The 27,559-nt window shown below is 40.2% G+C and overlaps 1 protein-coding gene across 6 annotated transcripts in view; it reads left to right on the forward strand.

Moving 5' to 3' along the window:
• Positions 1 to 761: 761 nt before the first annotated feature.
• The window catches only part of arfgef1 (ADP-ribosylation factor guanine nucleotide-exchange factor 1 (brefeldin A-inhibited)), a 46,129-nt gene continuing 19,331 nt past the window's right edge, over positions 762 to 27,559 (forward strand). For 4 of the 6 annotated variants that reach the window (XM_047808637.1, XM_047808639.1, XM_047808638.1 and 1 more), the window contains exons 1-10: positions 762 to 1,107; positions 15,226 to 15,256; positions 16,004 to 16,160; positions 16,783 to 16,929; positions 19,090 to 19,269; positions 19,404 to 19,457; positions 23,744 to 24,023; positions 24,721 to 24,837; positions 25,066 to 25,253; positions 26,955 to 27,088. In XM_047808637.1, coding sequence (XP_047664593.1) covers positions 984 to 1,107; positions 15,226 to 15,256; positions 16,004 to 16,160; positions 16,783 to 16,929; positions 19,090 to 19,269; positions 19,404 to 19,457; positions 23,744 to 24,023; positions 24,721 to 24,837; positions 25,066 to 25,253; positions 26,955 to 27,088 — 1,412 coding nt within the window. In that variant the 5' untranslated portion in view covers positions 762 to 983. The remainder of the gene's footprint in view (positions 1,108 to 15,225; positions 15,257 to 16,003; positions 16,161 to 16,782; positions 16,930 to 19,089; positions 19,270 to 19,403; positions 19,458 to 23,743; positions 24,024 to 24,720; positions 24,838 to 25,065; positions 25,254 to 26,954; positions 27,089 to 27,559) is intronic. The other 2 variants (XM_047808641.1, XM_047808642.1) reach the window with 1 other exon arrangement.

The raw sequence follows: 27,559 nt of genomic DNA on the forward strand, positions 1-27,559 counted from the left end.
CCGTCCTTCAGTGTAGAGAGCCACTGAAGTTTTACACTATACTGACAGACATGTATGGGAACAGTAGGTGTGCTTAATAAAGTCAACAATAACTCATAATGAAAGAACAACAAACATTACACAACAAAAGAGTTCCATATAATAAAAGTGCATAATCTCTCTGTTTCTCCCTCATCCAATTCTGTAATGGAAATAAATTAATGCTGGCTTATAATGACACAGCAACAGGAAAAAAGGAATACACAACAAAATAAAGATTAGTACATGCAACAATAAAAATCTTTTTTTTCCCCTATTGATATTTTTTTTAATGGAGTAATTTGTATATACTAGTTTGTACAAAAAATACAAGATGAGAAATATGAAGAGAAAATAGAAAATGACAAAACTATGAATAAATGTATAAAGGTTTGTAGGGGTTGTGAAGTTTATAGAATTGAGTCATATGAACAAAATAACGCTCTCTTTTAACAAACTTGCAAATACTATTGTTTTACTTTCAAAAACTATTTTCATTTTTTAAAATTTTGTTTATTAAAAGTTCTAAGGTTAGATTATTATTATTATTATTATTATTAATACTTTTAAGCATTTTAATGAAAGAAAAAAAAAGAAAAGTTTAATGAAAGTAAATGAATTATTATTTTTTTAAATTAAATGTTTTAAATGAAAGAATTTCCAAAACTAAAACTTCCAAAACTAGAAACTTAATTCATTCATTCTCTCTCTCTCTCTCTCTCTCTCTCTCTCTCTCTCTCTCTCTCTCTCTCCGTGACGTCGTTTCCGCCCAACATGGCGCAGGCTGGTTGCTAATGGAGAACTGAAGGATATTTTTCTCCTCTCCGCACCTTTCAGCCTTTATTTATGTTTCTCTCCTCAGGCTGAGCGCTCGCAGGCCGCTTCGAAAAGGGCATTTAGTTGTGTGTCAGTGACAGCTTTTCCTCCTCCGGTCCATCTTCTCCTCGGACCTTTTACACCGCGTCATGTATGAAGGCAAAAAGACGAAGAACATGTTTTTAACCCGAGCTCTGGAGAAGATCTTAGCCGATAAGGAGGTGAAGAAGGCGCATCACTCCCAGCTGCGCAAAGCCTGTGAGGTTGCATTAGGTAGGTTTGACATTTTTACACAGTGTTAAAAGGCGGAATTAACCAGTTCGTGGTTTTGCCTTGCTAATCTTCCCGGTAAACCAGCCTTCAATACAGCTGGCTAAAGTCTACACACACAACTGTTAGCTAGTATCCTGCTAGCATTGGATTACACTGAACTAAGTTATTTTACGTTCCTCTCGCTCGACGAGGGCAAATTAATAACCACCCTTCATCCTGGAGGCAGATTAAAGCTGAAAGCGAGTGTTTGTTGTTATGTCAGTGTATAATCTCGTGTCCTGCTTTGCCTGATGCACAGAAAGCAAGCTAAGGAAATGAGCAGGTGCTTTGCCCTATTTGACAGCTTGTTAGCATTAGCCACCTTGCTATCTTTTAGCCACCTTCTTCTCATGGAGACTTATACAGCAGGGATTAACTCCATAAAGATTGACACTACACTCGAAGTTGGTGTTGGAGAGCTTTTTTCTCATTTATATATTTATTTATTTGTTTATTTGTTTGTTTATTTGTTTGTTTGTTTGTTTTAGAATTCAGGAAATAAATACAATAGTTTACGTAGAAAACCTCTCAAGTAGGATTTATAGAGATGATATCGGTTTAATTTTACATTTCTTCCTTCCTGAGAAAAGATATGAAATATATGATGACTCATCTTGTACTAGTGTTGGTTTCATCCAATTACACACTTTCTGGAGGTGATACGTCCCACCCACTCCCAGGCGTGTGTCCTGATCGTTATTCCGTTGAGAAATAACTTTGAGAGATTATTCATTAGAGTGGGATTTGGGTGAAAGAAATATTTCAACTCCATAATGTTACTATCTCACACTTGAGAATCTGTTCTGTCCTGAAAGTGTAAGTAATATGATTTTGTCTATCGCTCTAATGTGTCAGATGTCTCCTGCCAACATCCTTATTAACGGTAGATCTCAGGTCATGTATGTGGCGTAATTCCAAAAATACGCATCGTCTTGTGGTCTAGGATATCGACCTTGTTAACGTTGGTATTCTTGTGGATTTTATGATTTGAATGCATGACCTCCAGTCCAGCAAACATGAAGTTTTAGAGGAGTTCTGGAAGTGTTAATGAAAATTTCCAGTAGCTTTTGATTTACCCCTCGTAATGAAGGAACGTTTACGATGACCTAAACCACACTCGTATACAAGTATACACTGTAAGAGTTTTGGGTGTTGGGTTAATCTTCTATTTGACCACTCAACCTTCGGTGTAGTTAGCCTAGCATGCAAAAAAAATATGTCCTCTGCCAAAGGAAGTCACATTGTTCCTGGTACTATTCTTAGGACCAAAACTAGACTTTATGCCCCTGAGGCAAATGTGTTCCTTAAACTGGTTTTTGATTTACCAAGATGGGTAGGCTGAGTTGATGAAAGAGGGTTTCCCAGTTTCTGGAAAAGGGTTGCTGAGAAGGGCTTCCCAGGTTGCTGAGAAGGGCTTCCCAGGTTGCTGAGAAGGGCTTCCCAGGTTGCTGAGAGGGGGTTCCCAGGTTGCTGAGAAGGGTTCCTGTGTTCCAAAAGAGGTCTCTACCTGTTGCTGTGAAGGGTCTGATACTGTAGTTTGAAGGACGGGGGTTCCTGAGTTCCTGCGAAGGATTCCTGAGTTGAGGAGATGGGGCTTTCAGGAGTTACAGAAAGGGAGTCAAGCATTCTAAAAGAAATGCCATGGTCTGGTTATGCTTAACTGCTTCATTGAAGTATTACTAAAGAAGATTTGCGTACCATTCTATGTAAATTGGATGCTCTTTATTTCTGTGAGAAAAAAGCTATAATCTGGATTTTTGCTAGTGTTGTTAAGGAAACCTGAATATTGTGCTAATGTCACCTAGGCTAGTTTTTCTGTGGCCATTTGGAGAGTACGCTCGCAGTGGGTTATATCGGGGCCAAGCAGAGTCTTGGCTGCGTACTCAAAGTGAAGCCAGCGGCTCTAGCGAATGTGCCAAGAAGCTCCAGAGCACAAAGTCCCAGTTCAGCATCCCCCAAAGAGGGAGAGAGGGAGGGAGGGAAAATCTCGAACCAGCCTGTGGATTACACCAATGCCTCGTTTTTCACATTCCTCAGCTCCATGTTTCTTTACATCATACGCTTGAGAGTTTTTATCGAGCAATGCCTTGTCTGCCTAGCATATTCAAATATTAGGATTTCAGAATAAGGAATGTCCTTGAAGGGGCACTGACGTCTGAAGTGCACAGGTCTGGAGTTAATGAGTTACTTGTGAATTAGGGGTGTGACAGCTATCACATCTGGAGTGGTGGTACTGTAGAAAACAGGCATAGGCGACGTCACACAAACGGGTTCGAAGAAGGACCAAGTGAGATACTAAGTTGTTCTCAGGTCTGTGTAAATGAGTTATGATGTCATAAAATTAACAAATTCATATGAGTGGCTCGCTGTATTTCTTAGACAGTCCTGTAACCTTGTTTGTGAGTGCTGCATAATTAAAGAGTTTTATCATTAATGAAATGTGGGATGGCTGTGAGAAAATGGAAATGAGGAGAAATGCAAAATCGCCTCTCTAATTTTATTAGTGCCTTATTTATGTTTTTATTTACATAAGTCATTTTAAAATCTTTTCTGTTTCTCCTTGTTCTTCTTGAATATGCGGTATGTAAAAGAAAATCTTGGTTTGTAATCGCATGTTTTAAATAAACATGAAAATTGTAAAAAGATCTATTTTACACTTTAAGATACTTTAGTCCTCTTGCATTTCCCATTTCATACAAACGTAATTTTTTTTATTAACACTACATCTCTCATCTCATACTTCTCTACTCCATTGCTTTCAACTTCAGTTCCTTTCTAATGTCGCTTCCCATTAAAATATGTTTGACACAATTACTTCCGGTTTTCTTTTTTTTTTTTAACTTATCTTTTTAACCTTTACACATTTTGCTTTCTAGCACATCTTATCACACAAACGCTGCACTAGAAAATGGTTTAATGCCTTTTGAAAAAGTCAACAGAACCGTAGTATGACTGAAAATATCGAACTGTGGTGCATTTCGTATAGGCTGCAGTAGAGCAGGTAAATTATGCACATCCGAAAAGAAGGAGATTCAAACCTATTTTGTATATGTATGGTTCATTTGGCCAAAATAAATGGCTTTAATTCAGGAAGGTTTTTACTGTCACCAGTCCAGGTGACACGGTCTCATTAATCAGGGCCAGGTACCCTATAGATTACACAACTGAACCTGAGCCTCTGAGAGCTTCTTTTGTTCATCAAGCACAATGAGCTCTTACAAAACGGGGAAGGCACATGCTTTCTTTCCCTTCTTTTTTCCTCAGAATGCATGTCTACACATTTTAGAGTTGGAAAAAATGGGGATTAATTCACATCAAACATTCTGGATTATGGAGTTTTCCTTAACATCTATTTCAGCAGTTAACAAAACAAAACCTTCTATACATCTAACTACAAATATATATATATATATATATATAGATAGAGAGAGAGAGAGAGAGAGAGAGAGAGATCCTGATAATTGTTAGTTATACATTGTTAGTATAATTTTTTAATTATTTGTCTGCCCTAAATTCTATCCTAAAGCTCGGCCTATCCTCATTTATTATTTATCGGTCATGTTGATCACCTCGTTCTTCTTTCATTCCGTCACCACAGGTCTTTCCATGTCTTATTCATAACAGTGTCATGGCTCTTAAGGTCTTAAGGCAGTGTCGAGGAGGTTTAACTTCCTCGACATAGCAGCATATTTCATTAACGTCCAAAAAGGTTTGAAACAAGCAGCTAGTGTGTATATATAAGCTGCTCGGAGTGTGCGTTTAGTCATCTCTCTTTAAACCTCGGGCCACTTCTACTCGTTTATTATAGTCTGATTCATCTATAAAAGAGAGGGAGAGGGAGCGAGAGAGAGAGAGGGGGTCTGGAAGACATCATTAAACTTCATCCACAGAGTAAATAAGGAGAGAGGAATGGATTGAGTGTGTGTGAAATGGAGGAGCACTTATAGGAGAAGATATCCAAAGGTGGGCTGTTTAACTAGTCCTAGGATGACACTGAATTGATTTTAATTGCTGTTGTTGATACTGTTTAATGGCACACTGGGTCTCAGTATCTCCTGCAGATGGTTGATGCTGATGAGAAAATCACTTTCACTTCAGCAGCAGGTTCTTTAACAGATCTGATGATTTGGATCAATTTAAAAGACACCGGATGGATGCAATTGATGCAGAAATCAAGTTGCTTTGTAACAAACGTCCTGTAAAAAAATGTACGTAAATTTCTTCATGCTCTATTTTCAGTACCATGTGAGCTCAGGTGAGTTGAACCAAGTTAGTGTCAATTGAAGGCTTCTAAATTAGATTTTATTTTGTCGTAGTAGCTTAAATCTGCGGGCCATTGATCAGGAGGACAGGATTCAATTGTGGGCCAATTGTTGGGCCCCTGAGATTATATTTTGCTCTGTCACAACTGATTCTGTACTCTGACCCCAGCGTTCTTACTAGAAAATATAAGGGCAGCGGGGGCTCAAGAGTTAAGGCTCACAGGCTTTTTACACCTGGTCACTTCATGCGTTTCCTGTGATCTGATAGCTATCCGATGGTAAAAAGTCCTTTTTCTAAATGTCCTCCGAAACGTTTTCGAGACGGATATAAATCCGATCAGATGAAACTGGACAGGTGTAAATGCATGTGGTTGTTCAAGCCACATACGCCGGCACTATACCCCTCCCAAACGGAAGTACGTCACTTCCAGGTGATCTTTCACCCGGGTGTCTCGTCGGTTCTTGAAACGCGCTGCTGCTGCCAGCGAAAATGCAGCAAACAGTACACGCTGTTTTTTGTAGCATAACCTTCATAACCAGTTTTTTCGTCTTCTTTTTGATTGCGTTCTGAAAACCGCATACACCAAAACGTGTACCAATTCAATTACCCCAGAAATGAGGTAAAATATATCTGCATTTTGGGTGGGAATCAAAAGATAGGATAGATATCCGATTCGCCGAGACGCGTTTATGTGGCCTGATGTAAACGGAAGAGTTTTAACAAATCGGATAGCTATCGGATCGGAGAAAACCCATGAATACAAAGGTCAGGGTTCAAGCTTAAAATTACTATACAGAAGCATGAGGTTTGTAAGGTTAATGAGATGGCTGATTACATCATTGTACAGTTTTTTGTAATGTAAGGTAAAAAAAAAAATCTCATTAGAATCCCCCAAATATGTAGGTTGGATTTTGCAACCCGATCCCTCTGGACTCGTCCTAAATCATGCTAGAGCGACTTCTGTTTCTTCTCTCAGGGGATGCTGAAAACCCTTTGGCTATGTAATCTACTGCTGTTGTAAACATGCTGCACAGTTACCTCGGCTGCCTGTCGTAGCTCGTTCCTTACTTTATCATACACAGAAGAACACGGCATTGCTGACCAGAACTAAACGAAAGGATGATTTGTTTATTTGATTGTTTTGGGGCTCAAAACCGTGAAACCGTGATATTTTAGATGAGCTTTATTATTATTAACTGGTGAAAATTTTGAAACAGACACATACTCTCAGACACGTTTGTTGTTGCACGCTTTGGTACGGCATGATAAATAATGCACCATTGCTCAGCTACTGTATTTCATACGATCTCGGGATGTGATGAATTAATCATACTTTCAGCACAAGTTAATGAGAATAACTGAATCAACACAAATCGCAGGCTTGTGGAAGTGTTAGACAACATGAAGCTGATGGAAAACATGGCCGGAGTCTAACCTCGTATCCCTACAATGGAGGCACTACCGGGTAAACAAAGATGTTTACGACACGGGGTGTTTTTTGTGTGTGTGTGTGTGTGTGTGTGAGTGTGTGTGTGTGTGTGTGTGTGGACAGATGCCGGTCGGTTTGCTTTTACGTCGCTGTTTATCTTTAGCCGAAAGAAAAGGATGGCACTGTGTGGTCTGGATGTGACTTTATAGCTCCTTCTCTACGGAGTGTAATAATTAAAAAAAAAAAGACTTAGTAAATTTAACATTATTTAATGTCTACACACACACACACACACACACACACACACACACGAGTATGTGCATTTAAAAAATAAACTGCCATAAGCATTGTCCTAGCAGCAGCAGTATAATTATCCACATCACATACAAGTGCACTTTCACAACCCACATGTTGCCTCATGTGTTCAAGTGTAATTGGTGCTTTGCAGCTTCTGCTTCACAATCGACGCAGACACTTTCCCACCTCCTCCTTAACTGTGAGCAGCTGCCGATTAGGAGGTGTGTGTGGAAGCAAGAGAGACCACCGGATCTTCACCTTTCGGTGAGGAATATCCACTTGTGAGTTAATTATTAAGTTGGATCGAGCGTATAGAGAGCAGAGAAGATGCTCGGATGAGGCTGTATTCTAAGTGCTCCGTTTCTAGGGTCATTCCCAGGATTCCTTTTGGATTTCTCCTTATTATTAAACTTATATTTTTTTATAATCTTTTGTCGAGTCATGGATCGTGATCCAGGCTTAAAAAAAAAACAACTTCAGGATTTTTCTGTACCAAATGTGACCTTTTGCATTGTTATTAGAAATGATGGGTTTTTCTTCCATTGGATGTTGAACTTGCTACTGAATACCTTTCACCCAGTGCTATACTCCTCCCAAATGGAAGTATGTCACTCGCAAGTAACTCACGAGTCATGCATCATGCCAGAAACAAATGTTTTCCCAACAGCGCTGGCTCCGATCTTTCACCCAGGTGTCTCGTTTGGTCTTAAAATGCACTGCTGCCGAAAGCGAAAATGCAGCAAACAGTAAATGCTGTTTTTTGTAGCAACCGCATACACCAAAGCGTGTTCCCTTTCAATTACCCCCGAAATGAGGTAAAATATATTTGCATTTTGGGCGGGAGTAAAAAGATCGGATTGATATCCAATTCGCTGAGACGCATTTATGTGGCCTGATGTAAATGGAACAGTTTTAACAAATCAGATAACTATCGGATCAGAGAAAACACATGAAGTGACCAGGTGTAAAAACCCCCTATGATAAATGTTAATCACTTTGGATAACACCTTAAATGTAAATGTTCAGTGTTCCTCCTTTCACAGTGCAGGAAGTGAGGACTGTTATAACGGGAAGGTTATGTGTTTGATTGACACCTAAGATAACCCACGAGCAGACCGAACGTAGCAGACTGTTTGAAAGGTGCAGTGTAGCATAAGATACTGAATATAAATTACTAGCACCTGCATGTTACACCGTCAGGAGACTGTGTGGTTTTGTGGTGCTTTTCTTTCCATTCTTCTAGGAGAAGGCCTGACCAATCGTCGTGTCTGTGACCAATCGTTGTGTCTGGATCGTGTCTGTGGTTACACGCAAAGCTTCCACAGAAGGGTGTCTTGTTTGAAATATGCAAAGCCTAGAGGCTTATTTGATTGCAGAGGTGCTGTTCAGGCCTCGTATGTGACCGCTAGTGAGAGCAACGGCAACAGAGGAGCACGAAGCACCGATTATGCTTGTAGGATCGTTTCTATCGACAACACGTGACAAACCGATTTGGACAGCAAGGATGTTGAAGGTTATAGCAACAGAGCATGTTGCCAGAGAAAGCACCTAAATTCTCATTCTCAACGACCATCACGGGAGAGAAGCAAATGCAGCGGAAAGTCCCGGAAATTTATAAGCAGTGTCTCAGATTGTTCGCTTGTGCTTAAACGATTTCTGAGCAAACATTTCTGTCTGGTGTCCTCGCAATAGGAAATACAAATTGCTCAGTGGAGACATTTAGCTGTCCCATCATGCACCACAAAGTGGAAAGTTAGCTGCAGAAAGTACTGTATAGTCGAAACGATGAAAGCTAAAAGGTGTTCAAGTCCAGAATGGTTAGTATTTGTGTTGTACCACAGCACTGGTGTGATGAGTCAGAAGGTGTTGGCTAATAATAGCTTTATTCTTCTGCCCACTTTCCAATGTTTGATTTTTAGTTTAAAAGCTTTTTTTTTTTTTTTGAGGAAACGTTTATTTAACATTTGTTAAGCGGCTGAACTCGATAATTTTTTTCCAGCATAGTAGCATTTTATGTCTAACTTCGAAATCCATCGCTACATGGTGTGATACATGAATCAAATTGAATTGAATCATGAATCAAAATGAATTGAATTGTGGAACCAATATCAGGAATCAAATAGGTTTGAATTATGTAGCTAGTGAATCAAATAGAATTGATTCATGAATCAAAATTTAACTGAATCATGAATCCATTATTGTGAATCAAATGGATTGAATCACGACTGGAGTGCGTTGTCGTACCCCGAATAGCACTAGTCTTTCTCCAACACTTTAGGATGAGCAGGGAGGGAGAAGACACCGGGAACTCGTTTATTTGAATCACCATCATTTCTTGCTATGAGCTGTAATAACACTTTCTAAAACACTAATGTTTGGTAATACACCATCAGACCCCCGTGGCATTTTCATGACACTTTATCAAGAGGTGAAATCAGAAGTGAACATCTACCATCCTCATACATGTCAGATTCTGCACTTCCTGTTACTCAACTAAACTGAGGTTCTCTAAAGCATCTGTGCCTCATGCTATAATAGTGAAATTGCTCATAGGAGACCAAAAGGTCACAGGATCGATTCCCATTCATCTTAAACTGCTATGCTCTGGCTTGTGGGTGTGTGGTGTTTGATGTAGACCAATATAGACCCACAGCTTTCTTCCGGAAAATTTGTGCTGGTCTGCTCGGTGCTTTGGTCCTGTATGAAAGTCCAGATGACGGAGTACATCACATTCCTTCCCTCAGGAGAAACACAGTGGAGCTCAGAGCTGAACCTCGGTGTACACTTCCGCTTGTTAGTCAGCGGTTTCCCTGGCGTGTCGCTCTGTGGACTGGATATTCTTCCACGGACTAGTCATGACCGTTATGTGAACAAACTGGTAACTTTAATACCTGGGGACTTTAGTACTAAGGCCCAGCTACTACAAAGGATATTTATTTACTCAAGCGCATATAGGAAGAGAAAGTGTGGTTGTGGTTTCAGCTCAGCCTCAGTGAAAACATTGCAGTCTTTGTCCAAGGTGAACTCATAAATCCATCAGATGATCGTTTACAAACTCATCGTCTTCTGTAAGCCTAGGATTGCTGTTGTTGTCTGATTAACCTGACGTGGACTACTGCTTTTGTAAGATTCTGCTTGCTGACATGCGTTTGTACTCATCACAGCTGTACAGACAGATTATTTGAGCCATTATCCACTTATCAGCTCAAACCAGTCTGGTCATTTTCCTTTGAACTCTCATCAACAAGGCATGTTCACCTGACGCTAATTGGATATATTTTGTTTTCTGCACTTGTCCAGTTCTTAACTTTCTTTAATATCGAAGAGTGAATGCCCAGCTCTCTGCTTCCTGCCGTCTCATTATCACAGTTGTGTTTGGACTGACAGGTTGGCATTTGATTCGTTACAGAGGCTGCAGGCGCGCGTGCGTGTGTGTGTGTGTGTGTGTGTGTGTGTGTGTGTGTGTGTGTGTGTGTGTGTGTGTGTTTACCCTCTTTGCTTTCCCAGCTGCTCCTCTTGTGGCACACTCCGCTGCTTTCGCCTGGACCTGCTGTTTATTTTTCCCCTGAAGATGAAGATGTAGCAGAGAGTGTATGTGTGTGTGTGTGTGTGGTAAGTGTTCGTTGTCTAATTGATGTTCAGTGTAAAACATTGGTGACTGCAAGTCGCTCTCCAGGCTGCCAGGTTGTTGAGTTTATTGAATTAACTCGAGAGATAAAACCGTCCCATGTGAGCTGGAACGTACGTGAAGGTGAGAGCAGTTCAAGCACTCATTTGCTAAAACCTCTGGGATGTACGTCACATTTTTTCCACTCAAACAAAAAGCTGCCTCCGTATGTTCTTCCTCCGTTAAATGTCAAAGCTACACGCTGAAGCAAACGAGAACTGGAACCACAAGAGACATTTGCTTTTTCTTCTTCCATTTTCTCCCACAATTACTTTTTGGTTGGGGGGGGGGGTGTTCTCTCTCTCTCTCTCTCTCTCTCACTCTCTCTTGTGGCCCGTATGTTTAAAATGAACCTGAACAGGTGATTAGATTTCCCTCTTGTGTAATGGATAGTGCAGAGTGCTTTGAGCAGGATGACATTTGGAGAAGAAATGAGATTTTAGTCATTTTTCACATCTTTCAGCTTCATAATTCACTAGAGCTAAGACACGAGAGAGATAGCGGGAGAAGGAGCGATACAGAGAGGGAAGACGATCATCTTCGGCAGGTTTGACAGCGAGATGTCTGACGGTTTTGACAGGGAAGTTGGACTGGTTTGTCTAACTACGCTATCCACTGGGACACAAACCGCTCATAATTAGAACGTTTGATTATTTTGCTTATTTTACCTCCAAAATAAAAATCCTTTTCTTCAGTTTTAAGAGTCGTTCCGATCGCCAGCGCCACCAAGCATTTCCTGACCCTCTGAACTTGAAAAACTAAAAACGCTCAAGTTCTTGTCTTTTTTTTAATGTATTTATTCTGGATGATGAAATTTGTTTATAACGATTATTCATGAGCACACTTGAATAAATATATCACATGTATTGAGTAGAAGAACAACACACAGTAGTATATATGAACATCAGTTTTGTCGGATCCAGTATGACTGTTTTCCACTTTGGGACAGTCTTCAGACAAGATGGCTTTGCAGGTTCTAGTTTCTTGGCAACGTGACAAGCCACAGACGTGATGTTCTCCTGTGTACATTGCTGTAGATTTTGTTATTGTTATCAGTTGTGTTGCAAGCAGGGCCTTAAAGAGCTAAAGCCTTGGCCTGACACAGAAGGCTCATAGTGTTTGTGTGTGCTTGTTTGTTTGTGTTAGTGTGGGTGTGTGTGTGTGCGCGTGTGTGTGTGTGTGTGTGTGTGTGTGTGCTCTTCCATTCTTTGGATGTTAATGTGAGTGCTGGAGAGCTGCCAAGGCTGCAGCGTTTTGTGTGTGTGTGTGTGTGTGTGTTTGGATGAGGAGAGAATTTGTTTCTCCTGCAGCTCAAAGCCAAAGGTTCATATAGTAAGATCATGGCAGTTCCAGAAAGGATTGAAACTCAGTAAGAATGTGTATAATGGGATTTTTTTAAATTTTTTTTGGTTCCTGCAGTGGACTTTATACCGCATGTGCTTTGTTTGCAAAGAAACGACTAGCAAAGAAAGCTAACTGTTCTAGCTACATACCTTCATCTTATGAACTCATAGTCAGGAATCATATGAGGAATGATTTGGATTTGTTGCTGTACAGCAGGTGCGGCCAACCCGCGGCTCCCGAGCCGCACGCTGCTCTTTGCCCCGTTTCATGCGGCTCTTACGTGCATATCGAAGTTTGTGTTTGTGTCTTTTTATTGTGCGTGTTCGCTTCGCTTGAGTTCAATACGGTATTTTCGTCAAACACGCATGTGAGTGGGATGAAAATACCTCAAAGTTTCCCAGTAGGAGCAAGATCATTTGAGTAAACAATTTGTGTCAACAAAAGTTCGTTCTCAAAATGTCAAGGGGGGGGGTGACGTTCAAGTGTGCCAATGTGTATGATGTGGCTGTTTGCTGTAACACTGTAAAAAATGTGGCTCTTGGTCTCTGACTGGTTGGCCACCCCTGCTGTACAGTGTCAACTGAGTCAAGAAATGTGAAAATAAGAATGGTCTGAAGAATCCTTTGAAACATCATTTGAGAATTGTTTTGAGGAATCATTTGGATTTGTCACCGTATCTGTTATGAAAAGTCAAGAAATGAAAAGGTTGGAATTCAATTAACTGAACAAACATATCAAATATGTTGTGAGCGTGTTCATTTGCAGAATCGTTTGAGGAATCATTTATATTTGTCACTGTACATGCCATAAGTCAGGAAATGAAAAGTTATCAGTAGGTTGTAGGTTGTTGGAATTGTCATAAGAATCATTCAAGGAATCATTTGCAGAATCATTTGAGAAATCATTTGGCTTTCTCAGTGTGCCTAAGGTCTGAGGAATTGAACCAGTTGAAAAAGTCTAAATCATTTCATTCTATACCATAAAAAGAAAACTCACTTCCTTGGGACTTGGTCATGGTTTACATTAACAATATAAAATAATAAAAAAAATTGCATATAATGAAGCAAAGATGTGCAGAGCACAGTAGCTGTAGTTATGCTGACAGCGATGCTCCCAAGCGCAGTTTAAAAAACAAAATCCTTCGGTTCCCTCCGAATGTCAGCTGTAGTAAATAGTAAGGAGTTAACGTATTTATAAAAGCACTCGTTTATTGCTCACTTTAAACGTGTCGCTTTTCTTTTCCATGTTGCAGAATCACATTTTCTAATTAGGGAGATTCGTTCCTAAGCTGTCACACATTACAACTTTAACGGAATCTCTAAATGACTAATATATTTAGCAATAACAGATTATCTTCCCCCAACACTGATTATCCTGTTTGAAACAAGCAGCAGTGAGAAACGCTACAGCTTGTTAGCATCCGCTAGTTTTATAGACATAAATGTAGAGAGAATAATTGTAGTGCATCAGATACGTGCTCAATAAAAAACCCCTTTATAAGAGATTCTCACTATGGGAAATGCAATTAAAGTGACCGATTCATTACGTGATCAGCCTGTTGGAGGAAACTGTACACACACACACACACACACACACACACACACACACACACACACACACACACACACACACACACAAACACACACACACACACACCGGCTAATTGTTAAGGACATAGTTTTTTCACAATACTTATCTTGATACATAAGTTGGCAAACAAATTGCCAACAAACCTTTTTTTTTAAATACTGAAAAAGGTGTTTAATTCCATAAATTATACATAACACAGATGAGAACAGGAGATACACATTTTAAAGAGTTTAGTGTTCGCACATTTTCAGAGGAAATATTTTTTTTTTAATACTTTTTTCCCCCAAATATAATACTCTATAATATTCTTGTCTTTGCAAACAGATCAGAATATAGCTAAGTTGTAGAACTGCGTGACAAAAAATAAAATCAAGTCGAAAAATTTTGTAAAATGTCGTTTTTTTATTACATTTTTTTTATTATTGGAACTAACTTATTTAATTTGATTCCTAACAAACTGCTGGCAGATGATTTGATGTAGAAACATTTTCATTGTTAAATGATAAAAGTTGATATTGATCTATTATTTTTGTGGGTTTTTTTTTAATTGTTTAAAAATTCATTCGAAGTCATTTATTTAAAATCTCTACAATGATTTTTTTTAACTGGTAAAATTTGGTACCATTTTAAATCTTTACATTCTTGAAAAGTGTTTTCTTGCCTGTGAACTCCATTTCTAACGTATTTTATTGAACACTACCGATTTCCAGGCAGTCAGTTACACATATATATTGTAATAAATCATTATGTAATGTATCACTGAAACAGCTTGACGTATCACGGTCTTATATTTCTGTCATATCGCCCTCCTCTGACACGGGTAATGAGTTCAGCTCTGCCGGTGTCCATACTGAGGCCTGAGACCCTTCTCTCTGTACTGCTGTGTTACTTCCACGGCTGACCTTTCTGTTTCTGTCCCTGAAATCCTCGGGCCGCTGATCACCGCGTGCATTTAATCTCCACCTGGTTAAATCCTGCCGTCGGCCACAAAGCCAGCTGTCGATTGTATTTTTTTTTAATTGATTTGGTTTCTTTTCGATTCGAAGGCCATCGTGTCGTTCCCTCTCTCCCGGCCATCTCTTCACACCTTCCTGTGAATCTTCCTCTGTAGTCGCTGTTTGAGCTTTTCAGGCTTTTTCCCTGTTCGAAGTCGCTTACAGCAGTAAACACTCTGAGCGAGCCGAAACATCTGTGTGTAATCCTAAACGTCGTACCACGGTCTTTCTCTCTGTAGCATCCGTCATGTCCGATATCCGGCTATGGGATTTTATTCAGTTTTACCTTCAGGAAGTTTCTAAAATGTACATTAAAAATCAGTCAGTCAATTGAAACAAACAGATCATGAGGAGGTGAAATTCGGAAATGGGGGAAAGCGCAGGAGCGTCTCTGTAGATTTGGTTTGAGTGCTTTTTTACGTAATTGAATGTTTCGTTTGCTTTATTTGTGACGTTGCTCATCTTGTGTCTGTCTTGTTTTCTGTCCTCCACAGAGGAAATAAAAGCCGAATCGGAGAAATTAAGGTGAGCAAAATTTTGTTATTTTATTATAGACTTCTCTCAAAAAGCTTATTTCTAATAGAGCAACTTGGATTCCTTATTTTCTCCCATCACATTTACTTACCATCATAATATCCCTTTTATTCCCTCTTTCTCTTACTTTAACACAAAGAGAGATTTCCACTTGCCTTTTTTTTTTTTTTTTAATATTTTTTAATATATCTTTTATAAAAGAGCAGGGACGAGGTGCAGCTGCTGTCTTCTTCTCCCTGGTGATCCTGCTAAAGCTTCATTTCCAGCAATTAAAAACGTGACGGGTCAAATCCTTCTGTCACCGGATTAATGAGCGAGGATAAAGGAGAGAGAGAGAGATGGAGAGGGGGAGGGGGAGGGAGAGAGCGAGACAGAGGGGGAGGGATAAAGAGAGAACGTGAAAGTCATAGGGGAGAGGAAGAGAGAGAGACAGAGAGTGAAAGAAAGCAGAAAGAGGAGAGGAAGCGAGGGAGCGATGGAGAGTAGACGAGTGAAGAGAAGAAAGGCTGTCATCTTTTTCTCCTCTCCCGATTCCTCCACTCCTCCAATATTACTGTGTGTCTCTGTCTATCTTTTTCCTCCCTTCTCTCTTATTCTCATTCTCATCCCAATTCCCTTCCAGCTTGCTTTCTCCTCTATCCGCTGTTTAATTCTGTAAAGATCGACGCTCCGCTCGACTGCTCTGCCCCAGACTTTGTTGATGCAGTCGATTCCATTTCGTTTTCCTCTCTCGTTTAGCCCCCCTGCAGGAGAGAGCAAGTCGAGTTCCAGTACCCTGCCTCCCATCAAATCCAAGACCACCTTCATCGAAGCGGATAAGTACTTCTTGCCGTTCGAGTTAGCCTGTCAGTCCAAATGTCCTCGCATCGTCAATACGTCACTAGACTGTTTACAGGTCAGTGAGATCTCCAGAACCTGTTATCAGCTGTACAGGTGGACGCACGCTTACACCGCTAACATGTCACTCTGTAAACATTTCACGATCATCTTTCTGTGTACTGCATTAGGAATAGAATCTGTACAAACCGTCGTATCAGAGTGTTTGAGTTTTAACGCAATCAGCCAATCGGCTGTCAGAAGCGTAGAGCGAATACGGCTCAGTTAACTTGCCGGTTACGAGAATGAGGGGGAAAAACGCCTTATGTGACATGGCTGTTAGATTCTCATGGACTGGTTTGAGTATTTCAGAAAATCTCCTGGGATTTCACGTTCTGAGGATACGGTTTGATACCACTGTGTACAGCCGTGATAAACAGAAAAGCATATCCCACCGAGCACCTCATGCACATTGAGCGTCTCCTAGATCACATTTTATCCCATTCTCGAGTGATGTGGGTATTAACTCTAGCTCTTGAGTTGTAACTGCATGATTTTATGATTGCATTGCTGCCACATGATAGGCTGATATCAATAATCTATAAGTTTAATGAAGTGTAGTTTGCTTTACTGCAATTCTCCACATGTATACCGGTTGTGCAGGCTTCGAGGTTTCCAATTTGTCCGTTTGACTTCCGCAGAAACTCATAGCTTATGGTCACCTGACGGGCAGCACGCCGGACAGCACCACACCAGGGAAGAAGCTCATCGACAGGATCATCGAGACGATCTGCGGCTGCTTCCAGGGCCCGCAGACTGACGAGGGAGTTCAGCTTCAGATCATAAAGGTTCTTAACGGCTTCTACTTTTAGACTTTATTTGACTCCGATGGAGTGAATATGTGAAACCAGGCACATTTTTTTTACGGCCTCTAATAAAGTCAGGGTGCAGAAGAGCTGATCTCAGTTGGAGTTTGGTGTTTATGGGATATTGTGTATTATATTGGATTTGGAATGGGGTTACAGTAGTAAGTGATATCGGTTCAGTTCAGTTTTGTTTGTTTTCCACAACAGATAGCAGTTTTACAGAAATCTTGAGAATCATTTCTGATTAAAATATGCTTCCAAGTCATGCCTCAGTTCCAGCGAGAGCTCAGCAGGAAATCTCGACAAACACTCTGCTAGTTGCTAAACTTGCAGCACTGCCACACAATCCACCCACGATACCAGATACAAGTCACTTCCTGTTATCACTCACCATAATAACAGCTTTAAACATAATTTACTCACAAAGCTCATGTTTTCCACTCTCTTAGAGGTAATAAGCAAAAAACACAATTAGTCAAGTCATTCAGAAACCGGATTGTGTACAACTGTCTGTCATGAAGACTTTCCCATGGTGGAAAACCTTTTATCGGTCTGAACCGACTCCTACCGAATCAAACATAAATCGATTCCTCCTGGTGCATACCGAGTTGAGGCGAATAAGTTCACCAGTGTATTGAGAGTATTCGGTCATTGTGTATTTGTCATTTGATTTATAGTACAGAGAGAGAGAGTGTGTGTGTATGAGCGAGAGAGAGAGAGAATGTGTGTGAGAGAGAGAGAGAATGAGCGAGAGAGAGAGAGTGTGAATGAGAGAGAGAGTGAGAGTGAGAGAGAATGAGAGGTTAGAGAATGAGAGGGAGAGTGAATGAAAGAGAGAGAGAGAGAGAGAGAGAGAGAGAGAGAGAGAATGAGACAGTGAATGAGAGAGAGAGAGAATGAGACAGTGAATGAGAGAGAGAGAGAATGAGACAGTGAATGAGAGAGAATGAAAGAGTGAATGAGAGTGAATGAGAGAGAGAGAGAGAATGAGACAGTGAATGAGAGAGAGAGAGAGAGAGAATGAAAGAGTGAATGAGAGAGAGAGAGAGAGAATGAGACAGTGAATGAGAGAGAGAGAGTGAATGAGAGAGAGAGAATGAGAGGGTAAATGGAAGAGAATGAGAGAGTGAATGAAAGAGAATGAGAGAGAGAGAGAGAATGAGATAGAGAGAGAATGAGAGAGAGAGAGATAGAGAGAGAGAGAGATAGAGAGAGAGAGAGAGAGAGAGAGGTATTCCTATATGCTACAGTGCTTTTTGCCCCTGAGGTGTACATTGTGATCAGAGTGAAACAGGGACTCCAGCAGTTGTAGCACTGACAGCAGAAATAAAAGCCAAAGCCGGTCACATCACGGGAAGTTGATGCGTCTTTTATAAAGAACTGCCTAAACCTGAAATACTCCTACTGGCAAATCTGTACACTGTCACTGGTCTAGAACAACATTACAGTCTGTATTGTATAAGCAGACTGAGGAATGCAGAAGGATTCTGTAACCATATAGCATTATATATTTATATCTATTCTTAGCATGTGGAAAAAGACTTATCATGTGATCAGCAAGAAAAGGGTTTGCACTGGTAACTGTGCTTCTGAGGAGTACGTTAATCCCTCGTGGTGTTAGTAACCTGAGGACTTGTCAGCTTTAATTAATGTTATTTCATTTTACTTTTACACAACATGTCTGTCGTGATGATTTTTTTTAATCGATATTCCATTAGGTCGTATATTATGGGTTCACGATCCTACACATTCTGTTGTATTTGATGTTGTTGTTGTTGTTGTTTTTAACCATAGCTATGTTTTTAGCTTCCTTTCTTGAAGATGAAAAAAAGACAACAATAAAACCATCAGTCTCCAAAGCTGAATACAATTCAGAAATAGTCAAGCAAGCATCAGATCACTTTAGTGTGATTTAAAGTCAAAATTAAGCCAATGATGATTTTTTTTTGTTATTATACAAATTCAGATAAAAGGATGCACATCATGGCTGATTGATATAATATCTGGCAAGTCTTAAAATAATAATAATAATCTATTGCACTGTAGAATTTTTTGACAAGGGGTGCAAATACTTTTATGTATTATCTGTCTAATGCAATAGACTGATCTATTTGAAACTGTTTCTCCCCTCTTCGTCCTCAGGCCTTGCTGACGGCGGTGACCTCCCAGCACATCGAGATCCACGAGGGCACGGTGCTGCAGGCCGTCAGAACGTGCTACAACATCTACCTGGCCAGCAAGAATCTCATCAACCAGACGACAGCGAAAGCCACACTCACCCAGATGCTCAACGTCATATTCGCCCGCATGGAGAACCAGGCCGTGAGTCGAACCTCAAACCCGTCAGTCGAAATACCCGCCGCCATGTGGCCTTGATCTAACCTCTTCTTTCTTCTTAATCGATACCTCTTTCTCCTCTTCCTCCTGTTCCTCCTCCTTTTCTTTTCGAACCCTAGCTTACAAATCACAAGATCAGTTGGTCTATGGCATCCAGAAAGCGTGACCGTCAGGTAAAGAGCAAGAGGGTCTGCCTTGAGTTTGCTTGATCTGAATTTTTTTTTTTCGTGTGCTTCATCTGCTTCATCTCTCTCTCTCTCTCTCTCTCTCTCTCTCTCTATCTCTCTCTCTCTCTCTCTCTCTCTATCCCCACTCTTTCTTTCTGTATCTGATGTGTGCCTGCGGTATCCATTTTTGCTTGCAGTCTCTCTTCTGTCCAAACCGATGCCTTACCTTTCAGTTGTTTGAGATTTGAAGTGTGCGGATGTAACGCTAGGGTGTGTTTTTAAGTGTGTGCGTTGTTTTTTTTTTTTTTTTTGTGTGTGCTGACTTTAGACTGCATGAGGATGACGAGTTGGGTTCACTGGGATCATGATCATCTCATCATTTCACCCCAACCCAGATTACATTTTTTATTTATTTATTTATAATCATAATCACAGACAGCAGCGGCTGTTTCATATACGCAGCCGAACATTGACATGACTCGCGTCACACCATCGAGGATGAACGTTCTGTGTAAACTGTAAGCAGCTCACACGCCTTAGGCTCGCAGCACCATATGATTAGATCAGATATCACAACAGAATCCAATCTGTGGTGTCGCTATTGATAATGTGTAATGGTTTGAGAAATGAGCTCATCACTCGATTGACTCCTGAAGCCTTTTCTCAAAGACATGTTAGAACGGGCTGCTTGTTAAACACCGATCCATTGCACCACACTCCATATCTCCAGGTTTTAATGAAAATCACAGTCCACGCTTCATTATTTCACACATTCAGAACTTCTGTCTAAAATTGTCAATAAAGTGCAGCAAGGATCCAGTTCTAGCATTCTAACTGAAGTTGAAGGTAATCAAAGTGGGCGAAGATATTAAAGTGCTTCCTTTTGTGTTCAGCATGGTGTAATTGTAGAGCCTCATCTCAGAGATGTTGATTTAAATATTCATCTAGTAGAAAAGCCTCCATTGTTTGTCCAGGTCCTGAAATGGACTAAAGCTTTGAAAAGCAATATTGCACTTTGAGATATGTGCTAGAGAAATATTTCCACTGGAGATAGAAATACAGAGTGTCTCTCTAATACAGTACCCCTTTCCACCGGAAAGACCCGGGTGCTGGTTCAGAGCTAGTGTTGGTGCTGGTTCAAAGTTGGTTCCACTGGCGAACCTTCTAAGAACCGGTTTGCCTTTCCATCGGCTAGAGAGCCGTCACAGAGCCGAGTCTGACGTCACTGTATGCGTGTCACGTTACACAGCAACGTTAGCACAGCAGCGACAAACACAAACACATCAACAGTGGCAGATGTTGCTTTACTGTTAATGCTCATGGCTTTGTGAACCTATATTGGCATCCAAACGCGGCGAATCCAACGTGTATGTGCAGCTCCGTGTAATCTGTATAAACGGAGATTGTAATTGAGAATGTCCATAACATTATTTTATCGTTAACGCGGAAAAAAGTTAGCCTCAGCATGTAGCTACCTACTATAATGTGTGCTGATAATTGATCATATTGCGGTGAAGTAAGTGTATTAAACATTAGTACACTAGCAAATGTGCTAACAGTAGCCCCACCCACAGCCCCTGACGCAAGCATGTTCTTAAGTCTAGACCAGCAACGTTTTGGTGCTACTTAAGAACCACTTTTCCTGGTTCAGAGCCGGTGCTTCGGCTGTCGAAAAAGAAAGAACTGGTTCTAAATTAGGCTCCGAAACAGCACTCAAACTGCCTCGGTGGAAAAGGGCTAACAGCCCACTTCTCCATACCTGACCTCACAGATGGTTAATGTTAGTGTGATTGGCAGAGTTGAGTTGAAAACGTCGAACCTGCCCTTCAGTATCTACATGGAAGCTCAGTAAAACGATTAGGTTTAGATTTGTTTGTCTATGGCGTGTAGCCTTCCACTGATTTTATCTTGCTGTGACATTCACCGTGTGAAGAAATTGTCTTTAGACATCTTTAGTCAGACTTCCTCATTACACAACATAAACTTTGCAATAAGAAAATAAAATCCTTTCCATGACTTCTTTATGAAATATATATTCTCTTAAAGATAAGGTTTGAATGCATCTCATATAGACCCATTTTTGTGGGTTCCCAGAATGTCCCCATCGTTATTTCCTTACACTTCAGCGACTGTAAACGGAGTGAAATGTCTGTGATTGAGCCATATAAGAATCTCCACACAGGTCTTTGTGAATAATAAATAACTTACTCCCACTACAGCCTTTCTCTTCGTAGCGCTTTAAGCAGTAAAACAAATGCAGTGAAGACAAATAGGACCAGAAAAGTCGTGGCTCTGATTACTTGACCATTACACAGCAGCAAAGAACCTCATGTGGGTTTCGAGGTTTCAGGGCAATCGATCTCTGGGTTAAAAGAGGACAGAGTAAAGAGTTACTCCATGACAAAAAAAACAACAACAACTCATGACACAGTTGCATTACCTTATTTCACTCATTTCTGCCCTGAAGCGAAATACTTTTGTTTTTCCAAATAGATTTTGGTGAGCCCGAGGGGGCGGAGCTTATTTCCTTTTTACACGTTTGTGCTCTATCTGGCACTCATTATCTATCTTGCCACTGTGAGACGAGTATTTAGTGCTGGGAAGTACACAGTAATGTGTTATGAAACGTTTCCTGAAAGTTTAAACGCTCGTCTGAGGCACAGAAGCTTGTGGTGATTAGTGGGTTGGACGGAGTCCTCCATGAGCTGCATATGAAACGCTGCTCTCCTCACCGTGCTCTGCACCTCCAGCACTTCACACTCCGTGTCACACTTCACAGCTAATTATCCCAGCCAGCCCACACAGACAGAATATTCCATTTATAATACGCATTGTAATTAAAAATAATTATCATAGCACGTCCAACACAGGCAATAACGAAGGAAGGAAAAAAATAGTTCAGGAAAGTTATCAAGGACAAAGTAGTGCACACGTCCAGTGTAATGTGCTCTCTACCCTCTACCTCATGCTCAAGTGTAGCTACAGTAGTCTACAGTCTCTGCGATCAACTGTGAGAGAAAGCATCCCTGTCAACCCGAGAGCACACACGGTTACCGTTTCTACGGTAACAGCATACACATGTGCTCGTGCGGCTCGTATAGTAACGGATACAAAGACGTGTGTGGGCTCTAATTCTCAGCCAAGGAGAATTTCTCTGTAACACAAATTGCGTATTTTTTCTTATTAACTTTGTGAGAGAAAAACAAGACGGTTCTAAGGAAGCAACTATTTATAGCAGCTTTAACAAGCAGACTTCTCTTGTTCCACGGATGCTCCTAAATATTAAACAGAACCATGTATGGGGAAAATGATAATTTATCGAAAAATATTTCAGTTGTCATGGCAACAGTACTAATTATTTTTTTACATGACTTATCAGTCTTTTTATATTAACATCAGATATTATCGCAAAATCCAGCAAGCTCCTAGACATTCAGAGGAACTCGTAGGTTTTCTGCAGATTCGGGCAGAGCTTTAGAGTCTCAGGAGTCTTAGGACGTCATAACACACGAACACGAGGACAGCAATCATAGACAGTAATTACATGTGTGTCTTCACTGCTAGAAGTTTAAAGGAAAAATCCTGTGCTAGCAATTTCTTCAACTCAAGTAGTTTTTTTTTTTTTTTTTTTTTTACAGAAAAAGGCACACAAAAAAATCTTTGGTCGCAATAACAAAAAAACAAAAACAAAAAACGACTCTGGACTGGTTTATATTTACGTTTAATGTACGTATTAAATACACAATACAGGAATACTTTGTGTCCCACATCATTTTTTTTAGTGTTAGTTAAATCTCTCTATTCAACCTTAAAATGAGATTTATTTCACATCTGTACAGCATGCTAATAGAAAAAAACTGTCCATTAGTGCCATCTTCGCTACTTCGAACCCGACGTCATGTTAGCGAACCCATCTGTGTTTGATTGACTGAAGGCAGAATTGTGCTCCATCTCTCCATCACATCAGATCAAGCATGACTGCTCTGCTCTTGACCGGTTTATCAGTTTAGCTGCATGCAATCGACAGTGAACATAGACGAGATGCGTATTTCCCCACATAGACTGGTGCTACAAATCTCAGGCTTATATTTAGTCCTTTTTTTATTACATTCACCAGAGAACGCAGATGTTTGCTTGCTGTGTAGAGAAGAGAAGTGGATGCTCCACAGCGTGGTTTTGCCCAGGGGAATGATAAATACCGTTTACCAGCCGGTAACAGAAGCCTGTGTGTGTTTGTGTGTGTGTTTAAATAGAGCCCTTGTGTGTTTTCATGTGCGTGCGTGTGTGTTCAGCTCCAGGAGGCGAAGCAGATGGAGAGGGAGAGGCACAGACAGCATTCTCCACTCAGCCAGCAGGAACCCGAGTCCCCACAGCTACAACAGCTCCCAGACACCCCGGCCAAGAGCCAGAGTCCATCAGGTCAGGAGGTCAGCGCAGGGTCAGGGGTGGAGGGTGCCCCGGCAGAGCGCGAATCACCCCATTACGAGAGCCCGGAGCCTGAGAACGGCTCTGACTTTGGTCCTGTAGAGAACGAACAGACAGAAGCAGACCAGGCCACAGCAGCAGAACAGAGTAAAGATCTTTCTGATCTTTGAGCTTCCTTCAAGGAGCGCTTTTTATTATTATTATTATTATTATTATTATTATTATTATTGATATTATTATTAGTATTAGTATTATTATTGCTGTTGTTATTTTTTTATTATACTTTTTATTTATTAAATTTATCTATCTATCTATCTATCCATCTATCCATCTATCCATCTATCCATCTATCCATCTATCCATCTATCTATCTATCTATCTATCTATCTACCTATCTATTTATTTATTTTTAAATCAGAAAAAAATACCAGTTAAAAGTCATTATGTATAATTGAACTTTTTATCTTTAATCTCCAAGCTGCTAAACTGAAAGGCAACATGCAAAAATGAGAGCCAAAGGACAAATTATTTATTAATGTATTTACTGAGTTATAACCGTATTATTATATGTTAGGAAAGTGCAAACACTTTAATGAGGAGCAGATGGTGTGTGAACAAAGATATTCATATATATGGTTATGTTTCTGTTTTAGAAACTGCCACCACGATGCAAACACTGATTTCTCAAGCAGTTAAAAAAATAGGAATATTTTCATTTTAGGAATAAGGACCAATAGAGGAAAGTCTGGAAATAGAGAGATGCATATGATTGTGAAATTTGAATTATAAAGTGAAGGGGATCGTTTAAAACATAGCCGCACCTAATGCATCGCTTTCTCTGTAGGTGCGGCTGAGCATGGTTCACGAGCTCCCGTAGAAGAGGAGAACGTGAATTATGAGGAGAAAGCTCAGGAGATTGTGCAGACTATACTGCAGGAGGTGATTAGCACTGTGGCAGGAGGTGAGATCTCTCATTCTTGGTTTGTACATTTCTCTTCTGTGGCAGTTCTTCTCTCCAGCTCTTTTTTGCTTTGGACAGCTTCTGTGTTTAATCTGATTAAGATGTTCTTGTGTACATTGTTTTGTTTGGATATAATTCAAGACCGTAAACGCATGGCACAGCAGGTGGCATTCTCATACCCATGCGTCTTAAACCAAACTAATGGACCTTTTATTTGTTTGTGTTTAGATGCTAAGGAGAGTGGAGGGGGGGAGGTGGAGCAAGAGGCCACGCCCACATCGCTGGAGGAGGAAGGTGGTCTGAGCAGCGACAGTGAGAACGTCCACGCTAATGGAATCCCTGGCACACCCATCTCAGCCAGCTTCACGCCATCCCTGCCTGACGACAGACTGTCCGTCTCCTCCAGCGACACTCAGGTGACTCTTTGAATCGTCTGATTGGCCATTGGACAAAATGCGTTTATCAGTCTTAACAGGCTTTTTTTTTTTTTTTTGAGCTCTTATTATCTAATAATCATAGTTTCCTGAGTCGACTCGTGTTAGAGCTGAAAAATGCGGGACCCAAGAGCCAGGACTCTTAGATATCCTTGTCACTACATAAAACTCCTTATTTTTCTCATTTTCCTGACAGAATTTAATTTAACACCTATTTCAGTCTCAAGCAGTGTCACGTTGCGACAAATGACATTAGTAAGTCGAGATATCTTATAAATAAAGTCCGATTGATCTTTTTTTCCCTATTATAAGGATTATAGTAAATCAAATATAAGCCGATTAAACCTACTTAGCATTTGACTAATTATATTAGGTCAATGGAATAACAAAATAAATATTAGTTAAAAAAACAAACTATATTGAAGATATTGGCACTATATTTATTTGTTTGTTTGTTTGTTTATTTATTTATTTATTCATGTTGACTACAATATGCTCACCACACATTTTGACAAGTGTTTGGACACTTTGCTCACATTTATATGAAACTACATCATACCATTAATGAGGTTCATTTATTTATATTGGGTATGAAAACAAACCCAAGCCATTAACATGACAAACATACGTGTTATGTAAGTGACTACAAACCTAAAAAAAGGAACGTCCTTTGCACTGGTTTTCCTGTCAGTTCGGAAGTGCTGTTGTTGCGTTATAGGAAAATATTCCATGCCACGGCTGGTGTGTTACGGCCCAACGCACCATTTTGCATGGGCTTGCACCAGTCACATCGTACACGCACTCGCCACACACCTCCTGTACCTCGTTTTAAACATGACCTCCACTAGACGGCACGTCAGAGCCGAAACATCCCCGTCCGTCCGATTTCCAAGTCAAACTGTAAAATTCATAGTAATTTCATGCATATTGACGTTACACACAGTCCTGTGTCTCTGTGTCTGTAAAACTTTGCACTGCCATCGAAAACATTGCCATGAGCCGTGTCTCAAACTGAAAGCTCCGACCTAAAAAATCCAGAAGACCGGGAAGACATTTCAGTAGATTTTAAAATGACTCGAGAGGAGAAATTAAACATTTAAACTGTAGTGTTAGTATTTAATAAAGGTCTGGAATAGTATGTGGTTTAAGCCTAAAAGACTAATATAGCCTAATAAACCTTTACATATAATCAAAGTACCATTTTCATTAAACATAACTAAATTGTGAGAAATAGACAAAATATTTATTTATTATAATTTGTGAAATATTTAAATGACCCCCACATTTACGTCTGTAATATCACATTCACACCATGTTTGTATGTATGATATAATAACTTTTTTTACTTTACATGTATTTTAGTACAGATTCGGCAAACTTTAATTTCACCTCAAGACAGCACACATTGATTATGCAGAACAACTCGAATGCTGTCTGAATTTCTTATGAATGTCCCTCTACTGTATGTAGGAATTATATATAGTAGAATTTTTATTTGTTATTGTTCAGAAATATTTTTATTAGTCTTTTTGGTATAGTTTTTTCTTTTCTTTTTTCCCACCGTGTCTGTAGCAGTAATAATAATGCCAGTGAGGTTAAGTCAACATCATTAACCATGGTGCTAAAAGTAGTCTATCAGTCCATGATCCCAGTATTTTCTACATCTTTCTCTGTTCACTGCAGGAATCTGGTGCCCCTACAGGACCTGCACCGGGTGCGAAGTTCTCACACATTTTGCAAAAAGATGCCTTCCTGGTGTTCCGCTCGCTCTGCAAGTTATCCATGAAGCCCCTTTCAGACGGTCCACCCGATCCAAAGTAAGCCAGCTTGAACAACAGGTCCTCTGTAAAGAAGCCATTTCCTGTAAAAGAAGACGCAGATTTGATCAAAGAGCAACATTTTAATGGCCGACATGGTCTGCTCGATGGATTCACAGAGGAATCGGATTATCCTAATAAGATCGCAGGATCTATAAGTCTGGTTTCTATCGTTTGTCTGATTTGATTTAGCATGTAGCAGTCGTCATTATTACCGTCATATTTATCCTAGCGGTCTACTTCTCCTGTTATATACAGTACCATAGCGCCGTTGAATTCTCGATTCCTATTGGTCAGAAGGTGTTAATACATTTTATATTACCGCTTCTTCGGAAGTTTCTGCTTCAAGGTATAGATAGAAAGAAATGCGCTGGGACTGATATGCTGTTTTTGAGAGGAGACGTTTATGGAAGGAGTCTCCAGTTTCCGAGTTTCACAGTTTATCTGTTTTTAGAAGAAAAACAAGACAAT

The sequence above is a fragment of the Tachysurus fulvidraco genome, chromosome 25, assembly GCF_022655615.1.
Source record: "Tachysurus fulvidraco isolate hzauxx_2018 chromosome 25, HZAU_PFXX_2.0, whole genome shotgun sequence".
NCBI lineage: Eukaryota > Metazoa > Chordata > Actinopteri > Siluriformes > Bagridae > Tachysurus > Tachysurus fulvidraco.